Source organism: Gallus gallus, chromosome 4 (assembly GCF_016699485.2).
Source record: "Gallus gallus isolate bGalGal1 chromosome 4, bGalGal1.mat.broiler.GRCg7b, whole genome shotgun sequence".
In the NCBI taxonomy this organism is placed as follows: Eukaryota; Metazoa; Chordata; class Aves; order Galliformes; family Phasianidae; genus Gallus; species Gallus gallus.
The window spans coordinates 3,546,372-3,566,394 of NC_052535.1; the positions used below are offsets into that span (position 1 = coordinate 3,546,372).

A 20,023-nucleotide genomic window follows, 5' to 3' on the forward strand; every position below is an offset into this window, starting at 1 on the left:
TTTTCTACTGAATGAAAATAATGTGTCCATAAAAACCTCTGAGGATGACATCGAATGGGGCTATGCCAGCAGCAAACGCACTGTCCAGAGCAGCAGCAGCGCAGGTCATCCTCACTGTATGACTGCACCAACAGTGCTGGGAATGGGGAAAAGAAGCTCCTGACATCAGCCTTCAACCCAAAACAGATCTCAGGAAAAGGCAAAAAGGCACCAGTGACGTAGGTCTGTGCCTGCCCCATTATGGGATGTGACCTGGTGGTGTGCAGGGCGCACGGGGTGGTGCTCAGCACTGCAGGGTTGTTGCCTCCTCCTGCGGCAGAGCAACCCCTGCTGCCATGATGTGTGCCGGCACAGCCCTGCGACAGCAAAGCTGCATTGATTTTGTATTTGTACAAGAGGATGGCTATGCAGGAGGTCGGGGCTCTGCGGGGCTCCAGGCTCACCCCAGCGCTGCCGCAGAGCCCCGGGCTGAGCCTCAGAGCCCTGTGCACAGCACAATGCATAGCTGCACCTCCCCGGGGTGCAGGATCTGCCCTCCACCCTGTCCTGCTTCGGAGAGGTTTGGCTTCAGAGGCCGCAAGGAGCTGAGGGTGCCGCGGCCATTCCGGCTGCTTTATCCATTAGTAATTAGGCAGGCATTGTCTGGCTTCGAGATTAATCCCACTTTTAATTATTTTGAAACTGTGTGAGATTTCCCAGGCATTAAAGATTATGTACACGCTTGCTGATTCCACAGCAATTATTCTAATGTAATGATGTCTATTAATACGCTTCCCAGCTTGCCATGCCCAGAAGGGAAATTCCCAGTTTCTCCCTACAGAGCACACATCTCCTGCATGGCGTAGGACCATCCACCTACCTGTTCAGAGCCCCTGAATGCTGGACTCCATGGTCCCAATTCAGATATTCTATGCTGCTTTCTGCGCACGTAACAGCACAGGGGTGCGGCTATGGCACAGCACCACGTTACAGGATGGAGAGCAGAAGGAAGTGAAAAGCTGTTCCGAAATCTCACCTTTTGTTTGCCCTAAACGTCCCTTGAACTCATCCTTACCGCAGCTCTCATCAATCCAAATTTCAACCCAATCTGTGCTGCGGGGCTCACCATCATAAGCTCACCAGACCTTATTTGCAGTCCTATGGGGGAAACAGGAGTTCAGAGAGCCAAGCGTGCCAAAATCTGCTTTCATATTCTGACAGTGAGCACTCAGCCCTCACCATACACGCTTTGCTTTGCATACCTTTTGTTTCAGCATTTCATTGCTCAGTACACACACAGGGATTGAAAGCTCTCAAAGCTTTGGAGCCAGATTTCATTTCAGGTCTGAACTCGTCACTCGGGTCCCTGGAGATGGCTGAGCAGTGCTATTAGCATTGTGGCAACTCAAGAAATGGATTACATGAGACGACGCTCTCTCCTGATGAAGCTGTTGGAATGGGGGGAGCGCTTGAGGAAACACAGAGCTGAGTTCTACGGGGCAGTTTGGGTGCTGTGCTGTAAAGGAGGAGAAGGGAGGAGCCCACAGCTCAGCAGAGAAGGGGCACTGAATGCATGGAGAGGGTTTCGGTCCATCACCCACTTGGAAGCGGTCCTCGGCAGTTTGGGTCCATGCATGGCTGAGCCAGCAGCTCCCACATGGTTCTGCCTGGAGTTGGAGGGATGTATTGCTTTTCTTTTCATTTCCGTGGTGATTTTGTGATCTGCTGCACTGCGTCCATCAGGCCCTGTTCGTGTCCGAGCAGTTTTGGTAACCTGAACATTTCAGAGGCTACATGAAATAGGAAAACGTTCGCTTGTACTCACCGAAGACGTACTGGAATCAAGTACATGTTACACTGTGCTAAAATACACAGCGACGTCATGTGAAAAGGTTGCAAAGTTCATTGACTTACATCAGAGGAGCAGTTCCAGCAACCCCCGTGTTGAATCACAGTGTCATTCAGGCTGGAGAAGACCTCTCAGATCCCCAAGTCCAACCCCAGCCCACCCCGCCATGCCCATCACCGCGTCCCTCAGTGCCACATCCCACAGTTCTGGAGCACCTCTGGGGTCGGTGCCCCCACCACTCCCTGTGCAGCTCCACTCTTTCCGCACAGATCATGGGTGGAAGTCTTCAAATCAGCAGAAACCACCGCTTGTTCTCCCGAGAAGCTCAGAAAAGCAGTAAAAAACTGCACCAGCCACCAAAGTAGAGAGAGCTCAGAGCAGCTCTGCCCTCAGAGGCTGCAGTTCAGACACACCTCAGCAAAGCCATGCTTATAAATCCACGTATTTGCCTGTCAACAGCTATTGCATTTGTGTCCAAATCAGCACTCATTGTGAACCGCACCGTTCCCAGCACATCCTCGGATAAGGAAATAATCACAGGGAAATCAGAAGGCTGCAGTTAAGTTTTATTTATCGGTTCTATTGTTAAATTACACAATCAAAGTCAGTAGATTGTAAATCTACACGGTAAGACAGCATCTACAGTGGGAATCAGCAGAATTTGATATGATTATGACAAAACGGTATCCTTATATTGGTACATCCTCTATATACAATTGACAGTATACACAAAGGAAATGCAACTAGTCGCTGTAAACCATGCACACCACAGCAGGATAACAAAATGCACCTTCTGCAATGGGCCCTCAGCTCGCTCCCAGTTCAGCCCTGTTTACAGCAGCGCCTTTCAGTTTCAAGAGCACCTTAACTTCCCCCCCTGCCAAAACCAAAATCCAACGGAGACGTCCTATTGGCAACTGCGATTCTCGTTAAAACAAGAGTAATTAAAAAAAGCAAACACAAAGAACTGCTGTATGTGGCGCAGTGCTCCTCTGCCCACTGCTGCTGCAGGGTTGGGGTGTGCCCAGGCTGCGGCACGGAGCACAGAGCTGGGCCACGCTCCTACAGCCCCCGTCCTCACTCTGTGCCCCTCTTTGCTTATCCACTATTACAGGAGATAGTGCGAGGGAGCCGAGGACTGAGATGGTGCGAAGCTCGAGAGCGCTGCAGCCCACGCGCAGAGCCTGCGACCGCACAGCCTCGAGAACCAAAGCCTTACAGAGGTGGGTTTCTTTTTTTTTTGTTTCATAGGCTTGTTTTTTGCATAGAGATTACAGGAGCCCCTCACCTCCCGCTCCAGCAGTGCCCCGCCATCCCATGTAGCTATGGCTATGGAATACTTCTTCCCATTGTTCCAGTCATCGCTAACCTGTCGGCACTAAGAAGGGCTCGAGAGCGTAGAAAAAGAAAAAAAAAAGCCCTATTTTTACACTGTGTAGCAAAGATTTACTGGAGGTAAATCCTAATTCAAGTTTAAATCTACTTCTTCAGTCGAGCGATTCTCTTTATAATATTGCTGGGATTAGAGAGCTTCATGACTTCTTAGAGACGCCATACAAAGAGCCGCAACGCGATCTCATCTAGTTTATATCACCCATTATTAAGGAATGATAAGCTCAGCATTATGTACTCTAATGGGTAAGAAGGACTTACAGTCAGATACCGTCATGGGATCGTAATTTGGAAAAGGCTTTATGAAACACGAGGATGTAACTCCTCCAGAATGGCTCAAATCACAGCGCCCTGCAGGCTGCGGAAGCCGTGTCTCCAACGTTGGCATTGAGCTCAGAACAGCGTGTTTGGTGCTTCCAGGATGAGACAGAGCTGAAAACTCTGAACAGCGGCAGGTAGAAAAAGGTTTAAAACTGTTAATATTGATAGAACGAGAGAAATCACTTCTGTACCCTTCTGAAAGCCGATGTTGTACATAAAACCGGTCGGTATTTTTTCCCAGACCTTTACTGTTCCCTTCGCTGTCCATTCACTAACTCGGCAAATACCACCATCAGGCGGTGCCCTTCGAAAGCCCATCATTAAATCAAATTAAGATAAGATCAAAAGGAAAAGGTTTTGCTCGTATACCGTATTGTGAGAGTATGAGAAATGCTCACTGCTAGGAAATGAGACTGCTTCCCAGATCGATTTCAGCAGAGCATCAGAGACATTTGCCAGCATCCCGTTTTGTATTCATCACTAATTTAAGGACTTTTTTTGTTTGTTTGTTTTAAATGAACGTCCAAGCAACCATTTCCGATGAGCTTCCTTGGCTCCCGCATCCCATAAATAATCCAACAAACCTAAGAAGGACAATTTAATTACACACTAGGATTAAAGTGTTCCACGTACAGTACGACATTTACTGCAAAGGCAACTGCAAAGGCAACGTTTTAACCTCTTTTTGCTTCCAGAAGCGCCCTCCATCTGGACCTCCACCAGCTCCCATGTGGGCGCTGGGTTCCGCTTTGCTTTCGGTGTCCTGAGAGCGTTCCCCTACCGCCACCGCTCCACGTTCCCCAGGTAGTCCGTGCTGGAGCTGTTCTCTCCCTGCTCCCGCAGGTGCGCCTGCTTCGCCCGCAGGATCTTGCGCTGCTCCTGGCGTTTCCGCCGCGCCTCCTGGTGCTCCTTCTGCCTCATGTACTGGTAGCGTTGCAAAAACAGGTCTTTTGCATAATCGTACAATTCCATGTCTAAAAAATTGAGGGCCTCGATGCGCTGCTGAGTCTGCTCGTCTATCTCCACGCTGGAGGCCCTTGTGCTATTGTACTGCGTGAACGGCGAGATGAAGTTCATGTTAAAAGTCTTCTCAAAGAGATACTGAGTCTTCCTCTGAAATTCGGTAAGGCCGAAGAAGGCCATGCGCTTCAGGTTCTCCTTGGCACTGTCCAGCAGAACCTTGTTTCTCTGCTCCTCCGGCATGACCGACAAGTTGTAGCATCCCACCAGGCTGAGGTCGGACAGCATGCGGACCTGGCGGTTGTTGGCGAGGTTGTAGGGGCAATCCATGAACTCCTGCAGGGAGCAGCCCGACCAGTCGTCCCCCGTGTAGCAGCTGGGCAGCTCCTCGGTGGTCGGCGAGCGCCCGTCGCAGACGTGCAGGGACGCCTTCCACGTGGCTCCTCGCTGCACGTGCCGCCATTCGCTCAGGTACCGCGAGACGGGGTCACGCAGGATGGTGATGTAGTAGAAATTCCTGCAGAGGGGAGAGAGGCAGAGCGGTGAGTTCTGTGCTTCTCGAGCACAGGGCACACGAACACCCAAAATCAGCAGAAACTTGGGACAATCTGCCCAGGGGAGGTGATGGAGTTACCGTTCCTGGAGGTGGTCAAGAATAGTGGAAACGTGGCACTGAGGGACGTGGTTATGGGTATGGTGGGGGTGGGCTGGGGTTGGACTTGGGGAGCTTAGAGATCTTTTCCAACCTTACCCCTACAGAGGTGAAGGGAACCCCAGATTTCTCCCTGCAGGGCTGCCCACGTGGCAACAAGCCCATGTTGGGTGCTTCAGGAGATGACCACTTGATAGGACAAAGGGTAAATGATTTCAAACTAAAAGAGGGGAGATTTATACTGGATATGAGGAAGTTTTTACAATAGAAGTGGTGAGGCACTGACACAGGTTGCCCAGAGAGGTGGTGGTGCCCCATCCCTGCAGACACCCGAGGTCAGGCTGAACGGGCTCTGAGCACTGATGGAGCTGTGGGTGTCCCTGTTCAGTGCAGAAGAGTTGGACCAGATGGCCTTTACAGGTCCCTTCCAACTCAAACCATTCTATGATTCAGTGACCTCAGAAGCATTGCCAAAATGGCTCCGGTGGTGGAAGTCCCAGCCCATGCAGGGCACCGGTGGTTCTGGTTGTTCCACGGCCACACCACACCATTCACATCTCCAGGGGAGCAAGCACAGGCTGCTCCCCAGTTACATGGGAGCTTCACGTGGCAACAAGGTGTGGTTTCATGACCAGTTTCTGTTGTCTGCAAAACGCTACTTGTTTGATGTTTGTGCTGAGCAGCTGCACAAGCCCTACAGCAGTGCTACGCCTACAAGGAGGGCATTTCCTACAGGACATTTCCTTCCTCAAGACAGATAAATGATGCGCTGCAGAAGCCCCAACCTCCTCACACCGACATGCAGGAAAGCCCAGGCAAATCCCACTGCATCCACCTGCTTTGATCTGACACAAAGACAAGAGAGTCGAGATAAGTGAATAACAGGAAATTAAACACGTTACAGCATTTTGTAACAGAAGAAATGCCCAAGGGAAGTGGTGGCTTTTGTTTGGTGCACGGCAGCACATGGGGAACTCGTATGCATCGCTGCAACATGGCAGCCAGGAGATATGGGACGCCCCACCAGGATGAGAGCAGTTTACTTAAGTAAATTGAATTAAAGTGGCTCAATAAGCAACTGCCGTGCCCGGGAAGCCCACTCCTCCAGGACAGGGATGCCAAACACACTGATGGCCGTGTCCTCAGTGTTGCGGAACCATGAAATGGGATGTAGGTTTGCTCTCTGAGTGACATCACGTGCAGCCACCCCGCAGCCCAGCCTCTGATCCGCGCCGTTTCCTTCAGCAGAAAAGCCACTAGATGTCAATGTTTTACAGAAAATTGTCTCCGGATGGACTCGAAAGTGAACCACAGGCACCAAACGCATCCAATAGCATGAGGGAAAAGGAAACGCAGAGAGTCGCCATTCCCCTTCTCATCTAGGGCACTCGAGCTTATAAATAAAGTAGGAAGCACAATAAACCTCACCAAACCAAATAAAGCTGAGGAGCCCAGGAAAACAAGAGCGGCTGGACACAGCGGCACCTGCTGTCTGCACAGTGAGGACACAGCCATCAGCACAGCCACGTGCCCGTGGGCTCACCTGGCTTCCAGAGCTTTGACTGGGGATGCAAACGCACCAGGTGAGCCAAAGCCTCGGCCCACAGCCCAGAGGAAAGGTACTGTTGGCCCAAAAGTGTCATTGCCAAGTGTGGGGACACAGGGACAAGGCAAAGCCAAACCCCTTCTTCAACACCTGCCAGGACTTCTCGCCCTTGGACCCAGTTCTTTGGGACCCTGCCCTAAAATAATGACTCGATTCCTGAGCAAGGATAAATCGGTGCCATAGCTGGAGCGTGCCCTTCATGTAACACACAGCAACAAAACAACTGGAGAGGCCACAGAAAGCTCTGCTCAACCCTCTGTACAAAGACTGTGCTTCTGGATGGGGCCATGGAGTGCTGCTGGCAGAGTGAGGTGGCCACAAACCCATGCTCTGAGGTCATCACAGCGATCAATGGGGGGTTCATGCACAAAGGGAAACAAATCCTGAGCCAAGATTGATGTACCGAGCATCTTATCATAGCTCCTATTCCTCAGCTTCTCTCCTTTCGACCTCTTTGGTCACAGGCAGTGACAAAGTGCCCTACTTGGCTGTTGTTGTAAAAACAAAGGAATGAATAAAATGCATATGTTAGTGGAAGAAACCGTGCTGTAATGGAGCACCGTCACTCTGGGGGGCAGACGGCCTCAGCCAGGCAGGTCTCTCCATCAGGATCTGTCAGAGAAGTCAAAGGAGAGCAGCTGAAGGCGGCTGCACAGAGCTGCTGCTCACTTGGCTCTGCAATGCCTGAGCGCCCTGCAGCACCATGTGTTTAAGGGATGCCCCACGCAGGGCTCGTGCCTTGCCTGGCCTGAGCACAGCATCCTCAGGAAGGTCAGGGCTGTACTTCTTCCTTACACCACGCTGTACGTCCCTAGCTAAATCCCACGTTCGAGACACGGGGTCAGTCTCAGTTGTTTTGAGCATTTCTCCTCTTCTTCAGTTTCGCTGTTAAGAGTTCTACTGGAAAAGGCACCATCCCTTTTGGGAACACTGGCTTTTGGGTCAGCCCCAAGCCATGCTTATCCAAGTTTGAAATCACAGCAGCTCCCAGAAAGCAGCCACACCGCTGGGAGTTTATCTGAACCGAGCTTCAAAAAGTCCTGAAAGCTTTAATGTGTCACCAAGCCAGGCCTGGATTTGGCCATCAGTGCCCAGAGCATCCTCCTGCTGCAGCTGGGAGGCAGATTCAAAGCCTGGCAATTATTTTTAGCTCTGTGCATAACGGCTTGTTCCCTCTGCTGCCTTAACGAGGGGGTGTGGAGCTCCTGCCCATTCCTTGAAGCTCGTGCTCAGAGCCCGAGACAGCACGGCTGCAGGTAGAGCTCAGCCGTCGCTGCGCATCATTCCTCTGCCTTACAGAGCTGCGCTCACTGCAAGTACAGCTTTCTAACAGAGTTGAGCTGGGTGCCCACGCAGCACAGAACAAAAGCAGCTCGCAGGCAACTCAGAAAGCAGGCTGGCCATCAGGAATCCAAGGTGTGTGACAGCCCTTTGCTCCCGGTACCTCCCTGCACACAGCTGTTTCCCAGACCCATGGCTCCCTGCACGTTCAGCTGTCTGCTCCCTCAGGAAGATGACTGTGCTCCCAACAGTGCATCTGTGCCACCCCTCCCACACCTCTGCTCAGCACAGGGGCTGAATAACAATTCCCCCCCCAGTCTAACCATTTCTTTAAAAGCTTCTTCAAACAACATTAAGAAAAACAAACCAGAACAAAACAACAACAAACTGAAGCCAAACACAGGAGGTGTGGCAGCCCGGAGGGATGTCGGCACTGACAAAGCCAGAGATCCTGGGGAACTCACAGCTCCCTCACTGCTGCTTTGCTGTGTCACCAGAGCCCTGGCAAACCCACCAGAGGCTGAGCAAAGCAGCTCTACCTATTGTGTTTGTTCCTGGGAAAGAAAAAGGATGACTTAACTCCAACAGAAAAGCTCGATCCCAGCAGACAGCACCTCCACGAGGACTACAGCGAGCTTCGGCTCCGCTGGTGCCAAGCAGAGGGGCATCGATCCCCACTGAAGGACTGAGGCTGTTTAATTGCTGGCGGAGGCAGAGGAAGAGTGCAGGTCAGTGCTGGCAGCTGCCATGCCTTCAGCCTGGAAACCTGAGCCCAGCCTGATGGAGCTCTGAGCTGGGGGACTTGCAGCGCAAGCTGAAAGCCAAGCACTCACTCAACATTACATCCATTAGCAGATGGGTCACTGGGGGAGGGACTGAGCAACCTTTTCCCATTTCCCTTAAGAAATGAGGCTGAAGCAAAAGGGGCTACAGAGAGGGAGAAACCTGCAGCCTACGTACAGGGAACACACAACCTGGGGACAGCCCAATCTCCTGCTGTAGTGGAATGGAACGTAACACCATTTTGGCACAAAGCTGAGGAAGCAGAGCTGTGACTTCCAGGGGACGTGCCGGGACAGCCCCACTCTCCCAAGAAATCTAAGGCTACCCTAGAAATTTGCTCAAGCACATCAGTTTGCATCTAGGTCAGGCTCAGCCAGGTGGCAAGGGCAGACACACACAGATGGGTTTGTGCAATGAACGGGAGGCAGTTCCATATAGGTGTCTCCAAAGTGCTGGCTGGAGATGGGGGAGGAGGGGAAACCTGAGAACATTCCTCTTCTGGGAGATTGCTTCCCCACAGGGGCCCATCTGGGGACTTTGTGGTCTAACAGCACAGTGTGCAACCCAGTTCCACTGCAGGTGAGGATGGACATTGTGAAAGACATTTAGATGTGGCACTGAGGGACATGGTTAGTGGGTATGGTGGGGATGGGCTGACGGTCAGACTCGGCGATCTCAGTGGTGTTTTCCAACCTGAATGACTCTACAGAAGTTCCCTTTGAATAGGGCATGGGGACAGGTGAGATTTGCATCGCGTCCAGTGGGAAAGCAAATAAAATGAAATCGAACCCTGCAGCAGAGATGCTGCATATGGTACTGACAGGTAAGGACTGAGATGCTCACAAAAGAGAAGCATGTGGTTGGTGACCTGGCCCCAGAAGCACACAACCACAAGGAGTGACCAACAGCACACAGACACCCAGCGTCCCCTGCACCCTTCCCTTCTGCTGCTCGTACTCCTGAATTAACTCGCAGAGCTCATTTATCAGAGCACATTATTTTTGTCTTTTGAAGCGGAAGAGTTTGGGTTTCTTTCTTTCTTTCTCCTCTCCTGCAGCACATGGCATGAGAGGCACACAGGTCCCTTCCTCTGCACAGCTTCACAGCAGCTCCAAAGCCTCCTTGACCCCCGCATCGGTGGGTTTTAATTTGCAGGAGATGGGGCACGAGGCCGACGTGGGTCTCCTTCACCCATCCATCATCCCCAGCACGTCTCCCACAGATGTCAAACTCAATTACACCAGGCCGGGTGCCCGGCGCTCCCGGCTCCTGCTAGGTGAGGTTAATTCCCATAAAGAGCTGCCCACAGAGAATTTGATTTGCAAATACCTCAAATTGTTCCTCAAAGAGACGTACTGCTGGTCTGTGAGAGGCAGGCATCTGTTCGGAGGTCGCCCGGAGAGAAGCAGAGCGTTCAAAGATATATAACACTGCAACTCGCCCTCATTCTAACAGACTTTATCACCTATGGACACAACTGTAAGGCTGGGGGAGAGCTGCAACCGACTGTGCCGACACCCCAACACTGGTGAACCCCAAAGGGAGCAGCTCTTCAGGCTGGGAGGTGCCCAGGCAGCGGTGAGCCCAATGTGTTTGGTATGCTCACACTCTCACCATGCTGGGAACGGAGCGTCGGCTCCAGATTGGCCCCAGATGCTTCCCATCAGCAAGCTGGATGACAACAGCAGCCAAAAAGCATCCCACAGCGCTTCCCTGTGCTCCCAGGGAAGGGAGGGGAGGAGGAACAAACCCCCCTTTTCCCTGCAGCAGCAAACCTGTACGCACAGGGACTCCTATCCCTTTGCTCCGGAGTCACCATGGAGCTGGAGAATCATAGCATGCATTAGCTTAGAACAAGGGCCTATGAGGAAAAGAGATAAGTATTTCAGAGCTGCGAATTAAAGCCTTTAGCAAATGTAAATTCACATTTCCTCCAAGTAATCATTATGTTTTCACTTCTATCAGCACCCAATGACTCACAGAGATGTTTTGTCTAGAAACACTAATGGTGGGGGTAGGAAGCCAGCAGCCTGCCCACGGTAACCGCCGCGGGAGGAAAGTGCCAGAGGAACCCATAAAAAGGAGCTGGAATTTGCAAGGGTGGCAATTACACCAGCACACCCATCGCCTGTGCAATTATCAAGTGGGGAAGGCTCGCAGCATTCATCAAATGGGGAAGATTTGCAGCATTTTAGGGGCAGAGGAAAGCGGCGCCTTAAGCTTTTTCAGCTGAAGATGCGTGTTCACGTATGTGTGGGCATGGAACCTGGATGCTAATGTGCTGGGAATGGGGATTGAAATAAGTGAGAAGTATGCAGGCTCACACAGGCTCACTGCCCCCAGGCACCCTCACGCACCAACCCATCGCCCGCAGCACCGCCTGCGCAGGGGAGAGCTGCCCTGCAGATCTGCCAGAGTGCTATTAATTTCCTAATTGCCTCTATTATTAAGATCTCTGCGGGACACCGTTGCGCAGAACCCATTCAGCAAGAACAGCAGCCCTCTTGTTTATGTTTATACACACATATAGATATGTTTTAGTGGCCGTTTTTGGACTCGGCGGCACGCCTGGCCCCAAACCCACTGCTCCACCCCATAGAAAAGGGGATGATGTGCCCATAGAAACACCCATCTCCCACCACAACCAGCACCCAGCGCTCTCTCTTCGGGCTCGTCGCTGCAAAGCATGGCAGCCCTCCCAAAAGGCGCTGGTGAACAACCACAGGACGCTGCTAGAAATCAGGTATGTACTACACTACTCACCCTGTCTAAATGGTGGCGCAGGAATTGGTTTCTGCTTGTAACTGATATTCCTGCAGAGGTTTGCAAAGCCGACACTCCATAAGCGCTGGTTTACAGAGATGGAATAGTGGCAGTTTTTCATTTTCCAGAGTCCACTCACCCTTCCAAAAATCTCAATGCCTCATTGATTCATAATGCAGTACATAAAGATTTCATTTTTTCCTGCACGCGGTGATATATTATGGAGGCAATCTATTTTGCTACTGAAAAGTTTGCTTAGCAGAAAAATTTGGAGTTTTGACATTCAGGAAATTACAGTCATCTGTAAAGCACGACTGATGTGCCAAGGCCAACATTTTCATTGCACCTACGGAGCCAGGATAATGATGCTAAATATTTATCGTGTTCTAAAAAAAAAAAAAGAAATTTAAAAACCCAGATCCTTGCTTATAAAAGCGTGCACCTTGTTTTAATGACAAAGGCTTCATCCTTCTATTTGTATGCATCTTTGCTACACCTTAAGCGTGCTATGCCACGCTGCGACTTCCTAACGGCAGTAACAGCTTTCGAGATCACCCCCGTTAACTTCCAGAACTTCACGTATCCCACAGCAAGGAATCAGCTCCGGAGAGGTATTCATCATCCACCTAAACCAATCCTCCTCAATAATCCATACAGGAACGAGGTTTGGCTCCCGTGAGGAAACGCACGGCCGCTGCTAATTCCATTTGCAGATACCTTCCAGCTAACACAGAGTGCTTTCAGCAGCTGAACCAAGGACGTGCACTGCGCAGCGAAGGCATGCAAATACAACTCACACGTTACTTGTTGCAACTATCGGACAGATGGAACCCAGGGAAAACCTCTCACAGCCTTTCTAAAGCGTAGTTCCGAGGAAGGCGTCTACTGCAAATGTATCTAAAATGTAATTAACGAGCTGGCACTAATATATTCTCATTCGTGCTGCTGGAAGGGATGAGGACGGACAACGTGTCCGCAGCTGCAGCTTGCTGCGCTTCTCATTTCGGCTCCCATTGATTTCATTTAGCACCGTGAGACCGAATAATGAAGAAATCTGTATCAATGGAAAGCACCAAGTGTGCTCCTGCCCCACCAGGGCACTCCAGCAATATCGTGGAGTGGAAGGGGATTCTCCTTTAATTGAATTGGAAATGAGACGCACATTAGCTAAGAAAACTTAATCAGCGCAATAATATTAAAATGGGCCACTCAGACAAACTATACTGATTAAGTCACTTGCAAACATTTCCGCACTCATCAGCGAGACTTGTGGCGTTAATGACTTAAACTCACTTTCCTACTCCAGGGAACAAAACTGTAATTTCGCAGGAGATGATCAGAAGGCTTTAAGCCTTCCCTCGCACGTTACAATGCGTCCTCCTGGCAGAAGCACAGAACCCGACCCTGCAAGGACACGTGCAGAGGCACGGGAAGCCTGCACGGATGCCGGCACATCACCAGATGCTTTGATTTAAGCCAGGAGACAGCCCAGAAGGCACCTCCCCTGCTCGCTTGCTGCCGAAGCATTCCCAGCAGCTCCTCTGCTGCCTTCGTCTCGAATCTCGACTCGCTGCTCCGTAAAGCTGTGAGCTCTGTGTACCTCCCAGCACACCCGGATTTTAACGGTCTCGCTCACCCACAGTTCACATAACTGGATTTAAAATGTCGGTGAGATAGCAGAATGCGTTTCTATTAAAGCTCTGCCAACGCATTTGTTGCGCCAGAGCTCAGCTGGGAGGGGTTTGATTTCAGCTCAGCAATCAAGGCTTTGCAGGTATTACAAGAAGAGCAGAGCACCCCGTCTCCCATATCCACTCGTTGAACCACATGCATTTAGCTGAAGAGCACATTACTCTCCTGCCTCTCCCCCAGTCCTGACCCAACACTGGGATGTGTCCATTGCACTGTGCTCACAGGGGACCGGCGTGCCAAGACTGAGCTGGCAGCCCTTCATCCCAGCCTTCCTGGTGGCCAACAAGAGCACATTGAGCACAGCTATCAGCTAAGACACACTGTGCATCTATGGATCTCAGAGGCCTCCCATATTGTTAATTAATCCCTAGCATTAAGATGCTTGAAATCCTATTTCAGGACAGCCAAAACCAAATCCCATTTTTGCATCTTCTCAGTGCCATGAAGCAAGCTCCAGCCAAACGTCTGCTGCTCTGAGGTCACTGCAGAGAGGAGATGCAGCCGCCAGGCCAGGCAAGGCCAGGAGCCCCGCTCCCTTCTGTGCCAGCTGAAGGGTGATGAGCAGCATGACCATGCAAAAAGCACAGAGATGCACTGCCCACAAACAGCACTGCTTGCCTCACCTTTTGCTCAGCTCTCCCGCGATGACAGCGACACAAAGATGGATCAGAGCCTGGCCTTTCTCTCAACGTCCTCTTGCTGTGGTCTTTGAGCCTGCTGCACGCAGCACCCCCAGCTTCACACTCACAGAGCTGACCAAAGGCAGTGCTCTGAGCCAGCTGGAGGAGAAGCCTTGCTTACGTTAGCTGGGATAGCCTTACAAACAAACTGAAAGCAACGGAAGCCCAAGGTAACCTGCTTGCCAGCACAAAACCAGGAGATGCACCGCCAGCCCCAGTGTGACACAGAACAAACCACACAGCCAAGGAGCACGTGAGTGTGGAAAAGCCTGCAAGCCTCCACTTGGGTGTCTCTCTCCAGGCTGCATGCACCCCTGCTGGTGCTACAGATAAAGAATGAAAAGAACAAAGCTTAGGAACTCCAGTTCTCCTCTCTGAGGAGGCAACAAGCGAGCCCAAGCACTGAATGAGCACACCGAAACCACAACAAACCACAAACATTCAGGGTTACTGGATGAGATTGATGAGCTTTCAAAAAGGAGCTGCCAATGGTCCCATTCCTCCGCCTCACTTCTCAACATAAGAAACAGAAAAAGGCAAAATCCTCTCCTCAAGCAGCACGAAATGGTTCAAAACAACACCGCTCCACCTGTCAGCATCTTCGGAATGGTTTTCAGAAGATACAGTTCTACCCCTGCATGGATTACGCTGGCTAAAAATGTGTGTGACATTTTAATTATCAAGTACAAATGTTACTGCAAGCAAGCAATGAAACAGATGGTGTCCTGAATTTTACAGTGCAGCCACGTTTTCCAGCTCAGATTTCCAGTTCACCAAATCAGTGAGCTTCAAGTCCTGCCTTTGCTGTGCTTCCCCCAAACATCTGAACTGTTGTAACCAAAGACACCGGGAGTGCAGCTCTGGGAGCAGAAACACAACGTGAGCCATCCTCCTCCAGGCCAATACACAGCGTGTTCCCAACAAGGAACCAAAACTGAGCACAAATCCGTACACCCCAAAAACACGGGGTGCGTGAAGCGACAGAGCATCGCTGCCCTGGAAAAAGAGTACAAGGATGAAGGAATGACTGTCCTGAACAAGGGGGCAAAGAGGTGACCTCGCTACTTCCAGCTCAGTGAAGGGCTCCAAGCCCCCCACACTGCCTTCTCTTCCCCTCTGTGTGCTCTGCACGAAGGAGAAGGGGTGGGAATGGATGTGTGCTCCCTTGGCTCCTGCCAATGGAGAGTCCCATGGCACCAGGGGATCAGAGGGCAGAAAAGCCAGAAGCTTTTTCATTCCTCCTTGCTGGTCTACTATCCTGCCAAAAAAATGGAACCCACGAGCAAAGCTGCCCTTTGGTGTGTTCCTTTCTCCCTTTGTCATAAAAAAATAAAATATAAAGGGAGAAATAGAAGCCATGGAGGAGCACAGCCACAAGTGCTGAGCACCGTGGGAAGGGACAAGGACCTGGAGCCCCCTCCATCTGACCACAGCTCCACAGACACGTCCAGCTGTGCCTGTGCACGACCCATAATGGACACAGCTGCATGAGGAGAAGCAGGACAGGGGGAGGGAGCTGCGGTGGTAACAAATGAGCCACAAATAGGCTGTGTTTCTGGCTGTCATCGTGCTCCGTGTGGGCTATTTGCCCTGTCAGCCTGAGCTGCCCTCTCCAAAGGGGCTCTTGATTTAATAAGCTGTGGCAAAACTTAATCTCAGAGAGCTTTCCTTATACTCTGCCCCATTCATCTTCACTACTGCAAACCTCAAACGCTGAGGGGGGATGCTGCCCCGGCTTACGGCATCACTGCTGTAATTACTACAAGGAAACATCTCTGGGAAGGTGTCTCAGAAAATAACAAGCCGAACATTTCCGTGCTTTGGAGCACAGGTGCCCTCCTGAGCACTTCTCCAGCAAAGCACCAGCCTTGCTGCAGACCCTGGGAGCAGCTCGGTTTGCAGCAGCTCGAGATGTCTGCAGCAGGATGGAGACGTGCACGGCAGCAGCACGGGTTCTGCTCTCAGCCACGCCGGCAGTTGGAGCGCTCAGATAAATAAACCTGGAAATTGACTGCTTCTGAGTGACAAAGGCCTTCCTCCTAGGTGTTCATCCCTGGAGGGGTTAATATAAAACAATCTGACTTCTTCCCCAAATTGCACAAAATCCAATAAGCGCCAGGCAGCGGCGTCTTCTCCCATTTAGAAGATTAAGAAACTCTCTTCTACCGACTTTATCGAACAATTCATTCCCGCAAAATTACGCTGGGTTCTGAACCTGAGGTTGATACAACTCCATTCTAGCTGCAGGCTGAGCCATCCGCTGCGGGGCTGCATCACAGCATTGCCAAGCGCCACCTGAGCTGGGTTTGCTGCCAAAGCGCCTGAGCAGGGACGAGGATGAGAGCAGTGGGGGGGCAGAAGGTCCCCCCCACCCCCAGCTGCCATGATGTGGTCCAGCAGCAGCACCTTCAGCATCATCCCAGCCATCCTGTTGTTAAACCAGCAGCAGCCGCGTAACTCATTTCGACACGCCGAGACGAGGCTTCGCTTTGCTTTTATTTGAAGCAAAATGACACTTCCTCTAGACACCGAAATGCATCCCCGTCTCATCGTATCAGCGGAGGAAGCATATTTTTCCTCTTTATGTGAAAGGTGATATTGGGTGCATCATGCATTGAAATCGTTTGCTGGCTCCCTCTCTCAACATAAATAAGGGAAAAGTAAGTCAGGGAAGATTGATTTTAAAGATGTATACATATGCATGCATGCAGTTCTCTAACCCAGAACATTATTAGATTCTTTCATATATTCATGCCAAAGATTGTGCAAGTAGAGATGCTATCACTCGTACTTTCCCGGAGTGAGGATTAGGGAGCTTTCCTTCTGCTGAAAGCCATGTGTTTAAACAATCTGTGCTCAGCCAAGCCCTCCTAAGCAGCAGTGTACCCTGACCAGAGTCATAGAATGAATCATAGAATGGCCTGGGTTGAAAAGGACCACGACAACCATCGAGTTTCAACCCCCCTGCTATGTGCAGGGAGTCCCGCTGGGCTGCCCAGCAACGCCCGCAGGGAGCCACAGCAGCAAGCCAAGGCCAGGCTGAGCGCGAGCTCTCTTACGCTCATCAAAGCACTGACCTTCTGCTGGCTATAAATGCCTTCTAACTTCTGCAGCCCCCCCAGCACGCATCACAGCCACCCCATCCAGCAAAGCAGAGCACAGCCAAACCCCATCAGGGCAGCACTGCCCAATGGCGCTGCAGAGCTCTGCACTGCAAGGCATGCTACATGCAGCCAGACACCTTTATCCATGAGCAGCGCGACGTCCTGCTCCCCAGGAAGGCACATCTGCCACCAGCACTGCCTTCCTGCCTGCACAAACTGCAAGTCTGCAGCAACGCTGCACAATTAAAGACGTTGCTTACATCGCTCTGTGGCAATGGGTGCCCACACAAACCCCAGCCCTGCAGCATTTGCATAGCGGAATTTTTACCGCGCTTCTTAAAGATTAATAATTTAAGGCAAGTTGTAACTGTGCTAAGATTTAGTCTTATGTTTTCATCGCGGCTTTATATTCTCATAAATATCCAACATTCCCAAGTATGCACAAACGTGAAATGGTATTCAAGAGGAAAAACGGCAACCAATATATCTTCCATTTATGGAATCCAAAGTAAGATCACATTCAAAGCGCTGCATTTACCGTCTGATTTTGAACACATAAAGCACACGGCCATTACAAATTCACCTTTCATTGCGAAGCTTTGCTCTTGCACTGACATAACTTATGGCCGGATTAGAGCCCTCAGTGCAGCTCGGCCGTTTTTCCTCTCCTCCGCTCCCACAAACACGACTCAGGGAGACAGGTCGTGCTCTCTATCAAAGTTGCACTTGCCACGCAGCAATATTGCAACACGCCCCATTATAGTTATGTCTGCAGAGACCGTGAGCACAGACTTGGCTGCAGGCACCTCCTAATGGAATTACATAATTGGAGGCATGTCATCTAAATCTGAACAAATTGGATTCTCTTGTCATGCACTATTGAATCAAAACGGAAAGAACACTCCACGCTGTTATCTACGGTAAACCAAAGGCGGCAAATCCGGCGTCACTAATATTTTGGTAATGTGATGTGTATTAAAAACAGGGCGGGGGGAGGAGAACATTAAGGGGTCACGTAGGGCACGCCAAAACCACACTGCGTGCAAAAACAGCTCATCCCCGTTCGGTTGGGAGGCACATTAATGGCAATTAACGCCGGAGAGGAGAGATGCAGCAGCAGAACCATGCAGGGTTGGTCGCCTGGCAGAGCTGGGGGATGGAGATGGGGACCTCAGGCTCTTCCACCACCTCTGCTGTGGGAGAAGCGACAGCCGCTGAGGCTCCCCAGCCCCGGCTCTGCTGCTCCTCCCCTCCATACCCGGTGCTCAAATTAACATTCACGTCCCCTGTGAGTTCTCCAGCCCTCGTAATTCGTAAGCGTGCCCTGCTTTACGTTTACAAGTACATCGACTTTCATTTGGAATTACTGAAGGAATCATAACTAGGGAGCGAGAGCCGAGCTTACCCAACTGCGCATTCAGGGCAGATTTTCACTGAGCACTCAGCTCAACCTCCAGCTCTGCACGTATGAGAGAACAGAGGCATTAATTACATTACCAGAATCGCTAATCAGCTCACTGCATCTTTACATTTCATCAGCGAACCGCTGGTGCAAAATCAGAGCCTTTCATTTCCTTTAGTTTGGCTCTTCGAGCCTCACCACGCTATTTCCATGCACGCACATGGAAGAAAAAACACAAGCACACGTTTAAAGAACACCCAAGCAGCACAGAGAAAGGCATTCTGATGCCACGTGGAATTCACAGCTGCCCCAGCTGGAGGAGTCATGCTGCTCTGCACCGCTGGGGAGCCCCGAGGACAGAGCAGGGCACGGCACAGGGAGAAGCATAGGGCAGCATCCCACCAGCGGCCGGCCCCATGGTAAGCAGGTCACTGCTCTGACAGCAGCAGGGGTTACCTGCAGTGCAGCCCGCACACAGCTGGCACACTGCAGAAAGCCAGCTTTTGGAATGACATCAGCACGCTGCACTTGAACTACAGAGGTATCAGCTGCTCTGTCCCCCACCTCCAGCACCGCCGTGCTGATGCAGCAGGTGTGCAAAACGCCTATTTCTATCCTGTGTGAGGGAGAAATGCTGTCACACCACCCAGTCACCACGGGCTGGGAGAGCACACAACAGGGGGGATGCAATAACCGCCCTACCCTCTGCCTGCAGTGCACCCCCAGATGCTCCAGAACCGTGGGGATGTGGCTCTGCAGGACATGGTGATGGGAATGGTGGGGGTGGATGGTGGTTTCCCAGGGCAAGCAGAAGAGCAGTGAAAGGAGGGCTGAGGCTCCAACTGGGACTGTCCCACCACTGCTTCACAACACCCTCTGCAATGGCTCCCACAGCCCCAAACAGTGCACTCAGATTTAGTGACTTTCTAAATCTAAGTGAGGGAGAAGGGAAAGGAACCGCACCTCACCAGCACAGTACCTCGCGAGAGCTGCAGAACAGTGCTCTCAAATATTCCACCAACTCCTTGCTCTCTCCTGCATCTTTTTCTCACTAAAAGGGTCAGTTTGGGTATTTGTGCAGAGCCACGAGGTGGACTCAGTGATCCTTATGGGTGTCTTCCAACTCAGGATATCCTATGAGATGGTCTGATTTTGGGTGGCCTTCTATGGAGCCAGGAGTTGGACTCAATGATCCCCTCCAACTCAGGGTATTTACTCTGTGTTTCTATGGCTGTTTATCCAATTTGGCTCAAAGAGAGCCAGGGCAAACATGCAGGTTACGAAGCTCCTTCATGCGCTCAGCCTCCTAAATGTTAGCAATATCCGTTCATAATTAATGCATTACAACTAATTAATATCACTAATTAATGAATCGGAACAAGGGCAGGGAGATAGGAGAACATTCCTTCTGATAGCTGTGAAATGCACTAACGGGAGCCGGTCGGGACCCGACTCCTCTCTCTGTGGAGTTTTAACCAGTGTGATTTTCAATCAGACAAAGCTCTAGTGAATATTTAACGAAGGAATGATAAGAACAGGATGAAGAAAAGCTATCAAGC

The 20,023-nt window shown here is 51.0% G+C and overlaps 1 protein-coding gene across 1 annotated transcript in view; it reads right to left on the reverse strand.

Annotated features, from left to right (window-relative positions):
- Window positions 1–2,376: 2,376 nt before the first annotated feature.
- HS6ST2 (heparan sulfate 6-O-sulfotransferase 2) overlaps window positions 2,377–20,023 on the reverse strand; it is a 101,345-nt gene continuing 83,698 nt past the window's right edge. The window contains exon 2 of the mRNA NM_204490.2: window positions 2,377–5,018. Within this exon, the coding sequence (NP_989821.1) occupies window positions 4,319–5,018 (700 nt within the window). The 3' untranslated portion in view covers window positions 2,377–4,318. The remainder of the gene's footprint in view (window positions 5,019–20,023) is intronic.